At 44.5% G+C, this 12,413-nt stretch overlaps 1 protein-coding gene across 11 annotated transcripts in view; it reads right to left on the bottom strand.

The window, feature by feature from the left end:
* The window catches only part of IKZF1 (IKAROS family zinc finger 1), a gene marked incomplete at both ends in the record, with an annotated part of 96,754 nt that extends 85,629 nt beyond the window's left edge, over positions 1-11,125 (bottom strand). For all 11 annotated transcript variants that reach the window (XM_084246522.1, XM_084246511.1, XM_084246505.1 and 8 more), the window contains one exon: positions 11,068-11,125. In XM_084246522.1, coding sequence (XP_084102648.1) covers positions 11,068-11,125 — 58 coding nt within the window. The remainder of the gene's footprint in view (positions 1-11,067) is intronic.
* Positions 11,126-12,413: the final 1,288 nt, after the last annotated feature.

Raw genomic sequence — 12,413 nt, forward strand, 5'->3', positions numbered from 1 at the left:
CTGTGCCGTTCTTATAAACATGAATGCTTTTTTTGTTTCTTGTTATTGTCTCTTTGGAGCAAGCAGTTCTGAATCTTGCACAAGGGGAAAGAGATGCACAGATAAGTGAAAGCCAAAGTGACGGGCTGTCGGCCCCTCTAGGAGAGCAGAGTCTGTGGCCATAACCCCCTACTCATCCTCCTCTCCTACTTGGACTGGCACTGATGGGGAAGTCTAAAATCTCTGTCTTTCCCTCTGCCACCTTTACCTCTCCCTCCCCCTCTCTGTCAGTTTTTCTTTCTCCTCCTTCCTTCCTCTCCCCTCCTCGCTTCTTGTCTTCTTCCCCCTTTCCTCTGCTGCCTTCCCTCCCTCATCTGTTGCTCAAACAAATTTGGTTCAAGAGGACTTTCCTATTTTCAGTTCAATGGAGTTAACATGTCACTAACACAGATAATAGGGGGAAAATGAAAATCAAGTAAAATAACAGAAACAGGGGCAGAGCAGGCACACAGCCCTGTGGGGTCTGGTGCCCAGGCCTGGTCTGTGCCAAACCCTGGTGCATCCTCAAGGGGCTGACCCTCCTGTCTCCTTGGGAGAGGCATCCCAAAGCCAGGAGCAGTTGTGGCTCCAAGTGAAGAGTTTGGTCTCCACGGGTGGTGTCCTGCCAGAGTTCTGCCAGTTCTGCCAGTGAGCAGAGCCTGCAGAGCCAACAGAGCCTGCAGGGCCAGTGGCAGGTGGGAAAAGCTATTGGCAGTCCCCACACCATTCTTTATGCCCCCCCTTTTTCTGTGATGAACTTTTCTCTTCATAGCACTTGTTCTGAAATACGGGGACTCTTCCGTATTTCTGAGAAGGTGAGTCTGGATTAATGAAGTCAAAATTAAAAGCCAGATGCCCGCTGAGAACCTCAACTTGATTACTTTTTAAGCTGCCTATATTAATGGCTATTAAAGAACCACTAAGTACACAGTTTGCAACTAAGAGACATTCAGAATTAATCTACACACTGGGCTCACAGGGCACTTCTGAAAGCTTTTAAAATAGTTCTTTTAGGTTTAAATAATATACATTGTCCTCCCCACCCCCCGATAGACAAATGTCCTTCTCTCCTGATACTGTCTTAGTAATTTTCTTCCAGTAATATTTCATAACATTTCTTAAGTACCTTATACAGGCCATGAAAAGGAGTAAAGGAAAGGAGACTGGTTTTGTCTGCTTTATTAGGTAACTACTCTGTGCCTGGCACTTAACAGGTGAATTGCTAACCTCACAGGAACACGAACATCCTCCTCTTTGTCTACCGTTCCATTTGAAAACCTGGTACAGTGTACCATGTAGAGTTGGTATTCAATAATTGTTTGCTAACTATATAACTTTAATCCTCACAGTTATGATTATGATTATTATACATAAGTCATATTATTATCCACATTTTATGGATGAGAAATTGAGACTAAGGAAGAAGTAGCCTGCCCGAGGTCACATATCCACACACTAGAACTGAGATTTGAAACAGGGCCACTCTACTAAGGCAGCTGTCACTGTATCATTCCTGCCTCTCAGACTTCAGAGCCCAGTGCAGGTGTCCTTAATTTCAAATGTATAATACACAAGGAATGGCTGTTATTTGTATCTTATCAGAAATCTCATGTTCTTTGCAATACTCTGCAATTAGGAGAAACTTTGTCACAAAACTCCTAAAATACAGTTAAATTCTGGTTATTTATTCAAATATATGTTACCAATTTTATTTTTTCTTGACTAGTGAAGTTACACTAGAGTTACATTCAGGGTGGTTTCCTTATATATTCAGTGACACTGATTTTGAAGGTGGCAGGTACATGGGGGCAACCGGAGCCAAGCCTATTATCATTTAAAATGTTTTAGGTCACAGACCTGCTTAATAAATCCCATTATTCCTGCATAGAGTTAAGTACTTTCAGTTAAAAATTGATAATTTTATTTTCACAAGTCTACTATATTTTTAAAAAAATATTCCAAGGGAAAGTTGAGGCAATCAACGCTGTCTTTGTGTCTGATCAGGAGAACCTTCTAAATTTCCAAAAGCTTAACAAAACAGGTTGGAAGAACATAAAAGCTTGTTGTGCGCACTCTCATTGCATTGTGGTTCTTTTCATTTTTTAAAAATTAGCCGCCAATCTACACATTTCATCATTATTCCAGGTATTCTGGTGCAAATAATAATGAAAAACAAAATTTGAACAGGACAGCAGGGAATCCAATTTGGCTTCCACAGAGCCCCACACCTCCACACCCCCATATTTAACTGGGTCATAGAATATGCCTTCAGTCATTTGTTCTATTGGAACCTTCTTTTTGAGGGCAAATTAGCTCAGATGTACAATTCTGTTTTTATGGGCAGGAACCTTTCTATGGGCAGGAACTGATATGCAAAAGAGGAAGGGGTCAAAGGGAACTAAAGGCAGTCTTTTCAAAATACAGCTGAAAGCCATAGTGTTTGAAAACATCTTAGCAAAGAGATATTTACTGCAGAAGGAAGAATCCACAAGAATATTAGTAAACACCTTCATAGTGAGATATGTGAAAAGATGTTAGATATTGTGTTAGACTGGCTTTAAATAGAGAAAATGGAGTTCTCTGTGCTCACATATTTGGCTAAACTGGTCCAGAGCTAAATTCCAAGTTACCCAGGAACTGGGTTGGCGCAGTGACTGTTCTCTCACGGTAGACCACTCACTGGAAGGGGGAGACTTTCCGAAAAGATCCGTGGGCCACTGTTCCCTTGGTTCTCAAACGACTCACAGTAACTACTGTTCATTAAGCAGCCATGGGAAAGACACCCATACTCAGAATTTACACATGCTTTTCTAGAACTTTTCCTGATTTCTGACTGTCATCATAGGCCACTTCCTAAGTAGCTTCCTCAAATATAATTTTTTTTTTTTACACTTCATCACTTAAATAATCTAAGTTTAGAATCATTTTCTTCTACCCTCTTCCCAATTTTAGAAGACTTCATGCGTGGCCAGCACCAAAATGAGGTACAACCAAAATGAGACCCACATCTTAAAAAACTGCCCCCAAATAATGATTTCCACACATATTATCAAAAGAACTGATGTCTAACTCTTTATCATGACTATAAAGTGAACAGCATTGCCCAGGAAAAATGTTGTGTTCCTATTCATCTCAAAGTTGTTTTTTTAATTAAAAAGTGGATAAACACAAAGTTACACTATTAACTATTTTTAACTCAATAAGGCTGTAGGCTGTTATAAAGAGTACAGTATCTTATCTTACTTTCTTAGCAGTAAAGTTATCTTAATGAACGAGTACTTTCATGTGGACATTTTAAAACTCAAAATTAAAATATACACAGTAGAAAACTCACTTGTATACTTATTAAATTCCAAAAAAAATGTACCTGTGATACTGAGGTTTCTACAAGGTCATTTGGTTTCTATTTAAAGAAGGACTTCAGCGAGTTTCTTTGGTGAAAACTGTATTTTACTTAGACCCAAACAAGTAAAATGATGCAAATCCTAATGGTAGTGTCCACTTGTTTATAAACCCACACATATATGTTTATTAACAGTAATAGAAAAGTCATTCTTGATTTTCTCGGTAAGGACATTGTCCTAAGTACTGTAAACTTTTTTTTTTTCATTTTATTTAGAGAAGTGTTCACTGTGTAATTGGTGGAGAGATCAGATCTACAAATGTAGATACATACGCACAGATACAAACGCACAGAGAAAATGTTTCAAGAGCAAACACATCATATTACCCAGTTCTATTTACCTTTTACTCTTTGCAATAGAAATTGTGGCTTTAGCCCAACCTAATATGGGGTATTTCAGCTTAGCTCCAAAGAGGATGGGGTGCAGACAGCCCGAGGGCTGGCGGACTCCCCGCAGTAAGGCCACATGGTTTCCGGGCTAACAGGAAATTCTCCCTTAAGGACTTGTGTTCTGAGCTCAGTTCTTTTTACAGCACCCACAAAATTATAATCAATTAAAATTATGTAACTTTAATAGAAGTTAATGACAAATAATCTCTATTCACATTTCTTAAGCTATAATCTCAGTATACAGAATATGGATTCAAAATTTAGGTTCCTTAAATAGTTGTGCCTGGGACAAGTAACTAGCTCAGTATGGCTGTGACATCTGCTGGGTATCAGGCCTACCCAGGATTTCTTGGAGCAGAATGCCATTCTGTAATCCACAACCTTTAACCTAAATGTCCTGATGCAAACCCAGTAGGCGGCAGGGGCGTCATCAATAGAACTTCACAGAAGCTCACAACTTCCCCATTTGTAGGACTACAAAAAATCGGCATGTCTATATTTATAATCTGGTGGAAAATATCCAGGTCCACCAGAAAGCAAAGCAGAGAAAACCTCATTTTATTAACACCATTGTCATATTTTTCTATGACCCTTAAATATTTTCAAATCATTTATTGTCAATGTTTTACTTTCTTTTCTTTTAAAGGAAATTACATTACTTTTTACAAAGTCATTGTTTGCTGTTAATCAAACTGAACGATCATTAAATCTGGGGAAACATATAGATGGAAATGGGAAAACACGTGTAGAAAAGTACTAGAAATTCCCAAACCATTTCTAAATGGTAATTAATTGCCTCATCTTTAACAACCTGAAAAACAGGCAGTGTGATTTTAATGAAATGGGTTGCACAGTTTTTCAATGTTTTTACTGTGACTCCCTTGAATATCACTTTAGTTTTCTACCTGACACCAGCTCAGCACAGAGGAGAAGGAAAAGGTCACTTTTTCAGGCTAAAAGTAGGGCTTTCACTAGGGGGTCCCTGGCTCTCTAGTTCCATTAAAAGCCTGGAGGAAATTTCAGAGTGCCTCAGAAGTAATTTTATAAAAGATCAATTCCTCATTTTCATTTCTCCTAAAGATTCTAAATTAAACAATTTCCCATTAGGTCCAGGGACGGATCTTATGTGCCATTTTGTTTGCTTCACGTTTGCCAGTGAAAATCTGATTTCACAACAAAAACTTAACAAAAAAATGACATTCACAGGGGAACTCTTAGCTTTAGAAAATGACTTGAATCCAAACCATACTGTTCAAATGTAAACAGCTTCAGAAACAAAATACTTGACTATCTGTTTTAGTGAGTTAAAAAGGAAGCATTAAAAGTTATTTCAATATGTAGAACGTCATGTAAAAAGATTTTACGTTGTTTTTAGTTGCTTCGATAGTGTCTGCAAAACTACAAAATAAAAAAAGGCAGGCTGGGGGAGAGAGCTGAAAAGAGAGAGAGAGAGAGAGAGAGAGAGAGAGAGAGAGAGGAAAGACAAGAAGTGGAGGAGGAGAGAGAAGGAACAACCTGGGTTTTGCCTTTGTATTCCCTGCCTCCTCATCAGGTCCCAGAAGTACCAGAACAACTGTTTATCAGAGTTAACTTTTGGCGCGAAACGGCAGGAAGAGAGTCAAATTTGCTTTCACAGCGAGCTGATTGCTGAAGAAAAATGAATCGTTGCACACTTGAGTGAGAAAATACGAAGAAGGCACTTTTCCTCTAATTAGGACCCATTTTAAGCAATTCGTTAAGCTGTGGCCCTGTGTCATAAGCCATCAGGAGGTGGAGCATGAGACAACCCAAAGCAGAGAGTGCAAATGGAGCATGATGATATTCTCCATCACCCCAAGACAGCCAGCAGGAGGGGTACCGCAGGTGCTGGAACACAGGCCCCCCAGGAGGAGTAAAACCCACTATTTTTCCCCTGTAGTGAAGAAATCATGTGGCACTCACCGTGAGCCTGCACCTCCCAGAGGCCAAGAGGACTGCCTTCCCCACACAAATCTTGATCTCTGGGTCTTCCGATGCTGGGTGCTAAATCTCCTTGACTCAGGCACTTGGGAAGCACCCTGCTCCCCTGGGTGGCAGGCTGTCTACTACACTGCCTCCTTCACACTCCACTAGGGCAGAGAGCAAGGTGGAACCATTCACCAAATATGCAAAAAAGGAGGGAAGATTGTTTTCTCTCAGGACAACACAGGCAGGAAGGGAGTCTGTGTTTCCTGTCCTGACCAAAATGGGTTCAGAGATTATTAGGACGTCTGATTTGACAGTCTTGTGGTGGAAGAGGGACTCTTTTAGTCAACAGGAATTGTGAGTTCCCCAAAGGCAAAAATGGTCATGGGAGAAGGGAAATAGAGCCAGGTCTGTAACAGGGAAGATCCATTTTCAACAGTTGTTCACCAGGTGGCTTATGGAAGGCACCAAGGCCATCAACCTGTTTATCACAGTAAAAAAGCCAACTGAAACTATCAGGCAGTGGCCCGTAGATTAGGCCTAGCTGCCTTCCCATCAGGTTTTTCTCAGGAGTGACTGCCAACACCACACAGTGTGGCAGCCCTGCCTACCTGTGCCCTGGGACACTTTCTGCAAAGCTTCATTTGTTGGCTATTATGTTTTACTTGTACTAAAGCAGCACTTCACTCTTCATGTTTCACAGTGTCTTAAAAGTATTTGTTAGAATGTCATCAACCATTAAAAAACAAGTTAAACAAAAGGTACTGAAGCAGCTACACTGAAAATTAAAGGATGTGAAGAGATATTATGGGAGATGCAGAAAGATAACTGGAGGTGTGAAGACATTTATTAAACTGAAAACAACAAAAATGCCCAGAGTCTACACGAAGAAACCAGTGTGAGCATTTAGTCAACACCACAACAAAAGCAGTTTTGTTGCTCTTGCTCTAGCCTGGTTTGAGGTGCCGAAGTCCCTGATGAACCTCATTCCTTTCTTTTCATCTGAATTTTAAACGTGTGTGTGTGTGTGTGTGTGTGTGTGTGTTGCTGATCCACAGAAACCCAACCTTTCTCAGACATGCATCACACATATACAAGAGCCTGCTTTGAGCAAATTAAAACCTTCAGTCTCAAGGTGGAACCTGGACCAATGATTCTCTTCCTGTAAGCCTCAAAGGCTGCGTCACTTGGTGTTTCTATATCTCGGATTTTCTCCCATGAAATAGAATAATTATACAGACATGGCTGAAGGTTTGGACACCAGACAGGGAGTGATGATAATGGGTGTGCAGGAAGGTCCCATGGCCAGAAGCAGGAGTGACAGTCCCCAAAACTGTCAGTCAGTCTCAGAAATAGCAAGGACTGATAGGGAACCAACAAGGGTCTTGGTTTGCTTTTTGTGAGCTGACTCCTCTAACATGACTCTCCTTTAGAATAAAGCAACAAAACCCAATACTTATTTTATACTGAAATTATTTCATAACGGCAAAGACTGGAGGAAGAAAAAAAATACCACTAGACTAAACTTGCCATAAAATTCTGGGTTAACTGTGTCTCTATTATGCATATAAAGTACTAGGCTGACACTCAAAAGTACTAACATCATTTGTGACTAAACTCGGCATTAAAAATAGGAAAATCATTTTGTTTCAGTAAAATGTAAAAGACAAGTAATACTTAGTACTAAAATGCCAGTACTTAGTACTTTCATACTTAGTACTAAAATGCCAGGTCTACCTGATGTTAAAGCAGTTTTTCACCTGCTAGCCATGCCTCTCTCTCCATAATGTGCACTTGCTTTAAGTATCTGTGTGTGCAAATACTCGTGCAGTTTCTGTATCTGTTAATATGCACATAATTTGAGAGATAAATATAATACTTATGGCATGTAGTCAGTGTGTGTGTGTGTATATATATACACATACATACATACATAGTGTATCAAATTTCAAAAGTTTACCATTTATATTGACAATATACTATTACACTAACTAAATGTGAAGCACACATATTCAAATCTACAAATAAAGGGGTAAAAAAATCCTCAAACCAAAGGACCACCATCCTCAAACTCTAAATCTCTGTACAAGTAACAAAGATGACAAAGCTGTAGACACTGCTGGATTTCAGACCCCTTTTCAAGTAAGTTCTCTATGATGTCAATTTTTCAGCAAGAGAAACGGCTGCAAAGACAGTCACAGTTTGCTCAGGACACTGGGCAAACTTGTCAAATGGTCGAGTATAACACACACTAACACACACACACTTACTTTATTTACAGATCTGTGGGCTTATCCTGTAAGACAATGATGGGCTATTATTGCTATGATGCTCCTACATTTCAGAGGATGTAGGTTTTCCAAGATGTAGCACTTTAATTAAAACACTGATGAATTAAATAAGCAAACATGGTGGAGTTTCTACAACTCCTATCTTCAACTTTCACCAGAAAAGAGGAAGAAAACATGACCATTTAACCTAGTAAAATGTTTTTGGTCCTCAGCTCTTGTGGACTTCAGACTGCGATGTGTATACTTTCCCAGATGAAAAAGGTATGAATGTGGATTTGTGGAAATTTGTGAACTAACATATATTATGTCAAACCAGAATTATATAATGTTAAAACATGACATCACTATTTATATCTTTATGTACAAATTATTTTTTTAACATGTTCTGCATTTTCTATGATGTAAGGCGGTAACCTTCCTGTCATGGATATTCGTCAGTGTTTGAACCTTAAGCTGCATTCCAAATTATCTTATTTGTTACCGAAACGCTTCTGACACATTTAGTATAAATAATACTTAAATTGTTACTTGCAGAATCCCATATAAAAGGTGAGTCCAATTAACCTCATAAAACAAACATCTTCAACCAAAGAAATAAATTCAAGATGCTCCAATCATTTCCTTGAGGTTTCACTGTCCTCTCAAATCATAACCAAATAAGTGCAAATCATTTGAATTTCTATTGGAGATTCAATATTATAAACATGAAATATTTTCAACTTTTATACATTTCATCTCTTTTAACAGAAGTGAATTTGACTAGTGAGGAAATATGTCTTTAACACCAGTTTGTTTCTCCAAGTTTCTAACAGTCACTCCAGGTTGAAATGGGCAGTGTGGAGAAGGGTGGGAAATTCTGAGCATGCACTCAGAGCTCAGAACAGTGCCTTGACATGCACTCTGGGTTGGTGGTCTCGACAGAGAGGAAACTGCCTTTGAAAGCTGTGCCTAATCAGACCCTATGGAACCCTTACACTTTCTGCTCTCTAGCTGCCATATTCTGTGTTTGCAAATTAAAAGAAAAAAAAAAAAGCACGTCTTCACGAGATTCTTTAGGAATCCTCAATGATCCTTGATGATTTTTAAAAACACGTTTCAAACACAGTCACAAATAACCGGATGCCTTATTATGAGGAGGTTTGTAACACCATAGTCAAAATTGCAGTCAGCAAAAGTACTACTAACTTCTCAAAAGCGGGATAATACCTGTTTTACAAAAAAGCAAGTTCAGGCTCGATGTAAGTATTTTACAGTGTGAGCAAAAAGTTCTCGCCTCAGAAATCAGAAAAGAAAAGCTCTTTATGCATGACTTTCTAAAGGCTGACTTCCGTGATCTCACTCTGTCAGTATATATCTATTTAAATATGACTGGGAGCAAGAATGTCCTCTACGGTGACAGCGCGGCGGCTCAGAAGTGTCCACTGCCCGCCCGGTCCTGCACCTGCACTCAGCCTCAAGGGAGCGAGGCTTTGACAAAAGTCAAGGCTCTCTCGGTTCCCAGCTAGGAAAAGCAGATCTGAGCGAAATCAGGAGATACACACCCTACTGCCTTGTCTTTTTTCCTTTTCTCTCGCGTATTTAATCCTCCAGCCACCCCAAGTTTTTCTATTGAAATTCAATTTGAAACACTCACGTGAATATGTGCGTCGCACTTTGGGGGCCAACACTGATCCTCGGGCACGAAGAGCAACCTCGGAACCGGGGCTCCCTCAGCTCTAACGGGCTCGCCCGGGTCGGACGCCTAACAGCAGCCCGGAGTCCCGCCCGGGCTCGGCAGCGCTCGGCGGGGGCCCGAGGACCGTGGCGCGGTCGCCGCCGGAGCGCGGGCCGCGCGGGCACTTGTTAGAGTGCCCTGCTAACTTGGCCGCCGAGCTCTTCCCAGCTTTCTTTCACAATGACTTCCTGAAGTTGCTCACTAGCATTGTTCCCCATTTCTCCGACGCGCTCCCCACCCCCCGCGGCTCCGACCGGGCTCTCGCGCTGGCGGCCAGTCGGCTGCCCAGCGAGCACAGCGCCGCCCACGGGCCGCGCACCTGGGACCCTCCGCGCCGCCGCCCCCCGCGGACAGCGCCTCGCGCCGCCGGCCGCGAGCGCCCCTGTCGCCCGAGCGCGCCCCACGGCCCCGCGCGCCGCAAACTTTAGGGTCGCGCACACTGTGGGTCGCGGCTTCCTAGCCCGGCAGCCGCGCGCACGCCCCGCGCTCCCCCGACTCGCCGCTCGGGAGCACGGAGCCGGACGCGAGCGCGGAGCGGAGCGGGACCGGAGCCGGGCGGAGGCGGGACAGCGGTGTGGAGAGGAGTCGGCGGCCGAGCGGGACTCCGACGGGGCGCCGAGGACGGCGCGCCGCCCCGCAGCCGGGTGGCCGGCTCGGGAGACGCTGCCCGGACTGCAACTCCCGGGCCGCGCGCACAAACTTTTGCGCGGCGCCGGCCGGGCTCCAGCCCCCCGGGACCGCAGGGGCGGCGGCGGGCGCGGGCCGTACCTGCTGGCGCCGCCGCCGGGTGCAGCCCGCTCGCCCGCGCCGGGCCCGCTCGGCGCGCAGCCGCCACCCCCGCGCGCAGAGCCACCGGGCCCTCCCCTCGGAGCGGCGCTTCCTCATTCCAGCGCCGCATCGCGCCGCGGCCCCTCGCGCCGCGCGGCCACCGGTGCTCTGAGCCCGCGGGCCCGGCGGCCGCCTTGGCGGGGGCGCCGAGGGACCCGCGCTTAACCCCTCGGGGCCCGGCGCGAGCCACGCCGGCTGCCGCGCCCGGCCGTCCAGAGCCCAGGGGCGCCGCTTCGGACGCCCGCACGCTCGCCCCAGCGGGGCTGCTCTGGGGACTCGGGACAACGTGCAGCACTTTCCCGAGTGTCTGGGGGCGTCTCTGTCTGTCCAGCTCCACTTCCCTCGAACTGGGGGCACTCGGCTCCCGGGCTCTGGCTGCGACCCCAGGTTATGAGTGCCCACCCGAGGGGGGTGGGAAAAGTTGATCCTCCGCAAGTGAGGGGAACGTGCAATTCATTTTCCCAGACAACCAATGGAATACCTCTCGTCTCTTCCCTCCCACCTGCTCATGGCAGAAGTTAGGATCGCGCCTTCCATCTTGGCCTGTGTGCACACCCAAGTGTGAAAGCGCGGCAACAGGAGGAGGTGTCGCCGCAGGCAATCCCACAGCTCGGTTGGAAGGCTCTTTGCACCTCAGACCCTGCGCCCCCAAGCACAAGTGTCAGGTGCGGTGTTGTCTCGGTTAAAATCGGAATGCGGGCTCTGACAGTGCACCTCTTCACACTTTATGAGAAATCCCATCATGCTGATTAGCCAGGCCCCACCCGAGAGGGAGCCAGGCAAGACTATTCAATTTGAGCAGAGGAATCATGAATGCAACAAATTTATCCCGCGCTTCCACAGGCAATCGAGGGACAGGGATGAAAGAGCCCTGGCCTCTGCCCTCAACACATGCAGAGGGCACATCAGGAATGTAGGCATAAAGGCAGGATTACCCTTGTGAGCAGGACGGAAAAGATCCCCAGCGCAGCTCAGTTCAGAGGAAGGTGGGAGAGAATGAGGCAGGGCAATGCAGGCAAGGGCTAGGCTCTTGGCTGTCGAGATGGCGGAAACAGCCTACAAAGGTAACAAGGAGGAAATGTTACTTTAAGACAATTGAGTGTGGCCGGGAAAGTTAGCTACAAGGGCAAGTTTGTGGCCTGGTTGAGTTTGTTGCTATCCCTGGTGGGTGTCTCTTCTACCCAACATGAACCATAAACAGCATCTGCCCAGTTCTTCCTGGATCACATATATAAGACACCTACTATTCAAGTACTCTGTTGTGCTGAGCTGAACCTGTTAACGCCCTACTTAAAACCCAGAGGAGGCCGCACTTAAAATTAAGTTTCATAGGTTTAATTTCTAGTCCTTCCCTTACCTGTCTGACTTAGGTCAATTTACCAAACCTCCCTTAGCCTCATCTTCCTTTTCTGTTAAAAAAAAAGAAAAAGAGTCCTTATTAGGATTAAATGAAGCAGTAGATACCAGGTGCAAGACCCAAAGGGAGGCTAAAATGTTGTAGAGGGGTCACGGGACACTGCTAATTCTTAGATATTTGCAGTGTCCTGAGCTCCCAGATGCCTCTCCTTAAATGTGCATTGTGGACCCAGGAGTACATCCAAAGACTCAGACTTGTTTATGTGGCCAAGGCAATTCTTCCTGAGTCAGAAGAGCACAAGGCTGAGAGCACCAGACAGTTTGGGCTATGTGATCTTGAGTGAAGTCCTCAACCCTGCAGAACCTCCATTTCCTCATCTACAAAATGGTGACAATAATATAAGCCACAAGACTGTGAATTTTGTAGATCACGTATTCCTCGCTATATGACTAGCAGAGAGGAAGTCTC

This window comes from Talpa europaea (genome assembly GCF_964194135.1).
Source record: "Talpa europaea genome assembly, chromosome: 11".
NCBI lineage: Eukaryota > Metazoa > Chordata > Mammalia > Eulipotyphla > Talpidae > Talpa > Talpa europaea.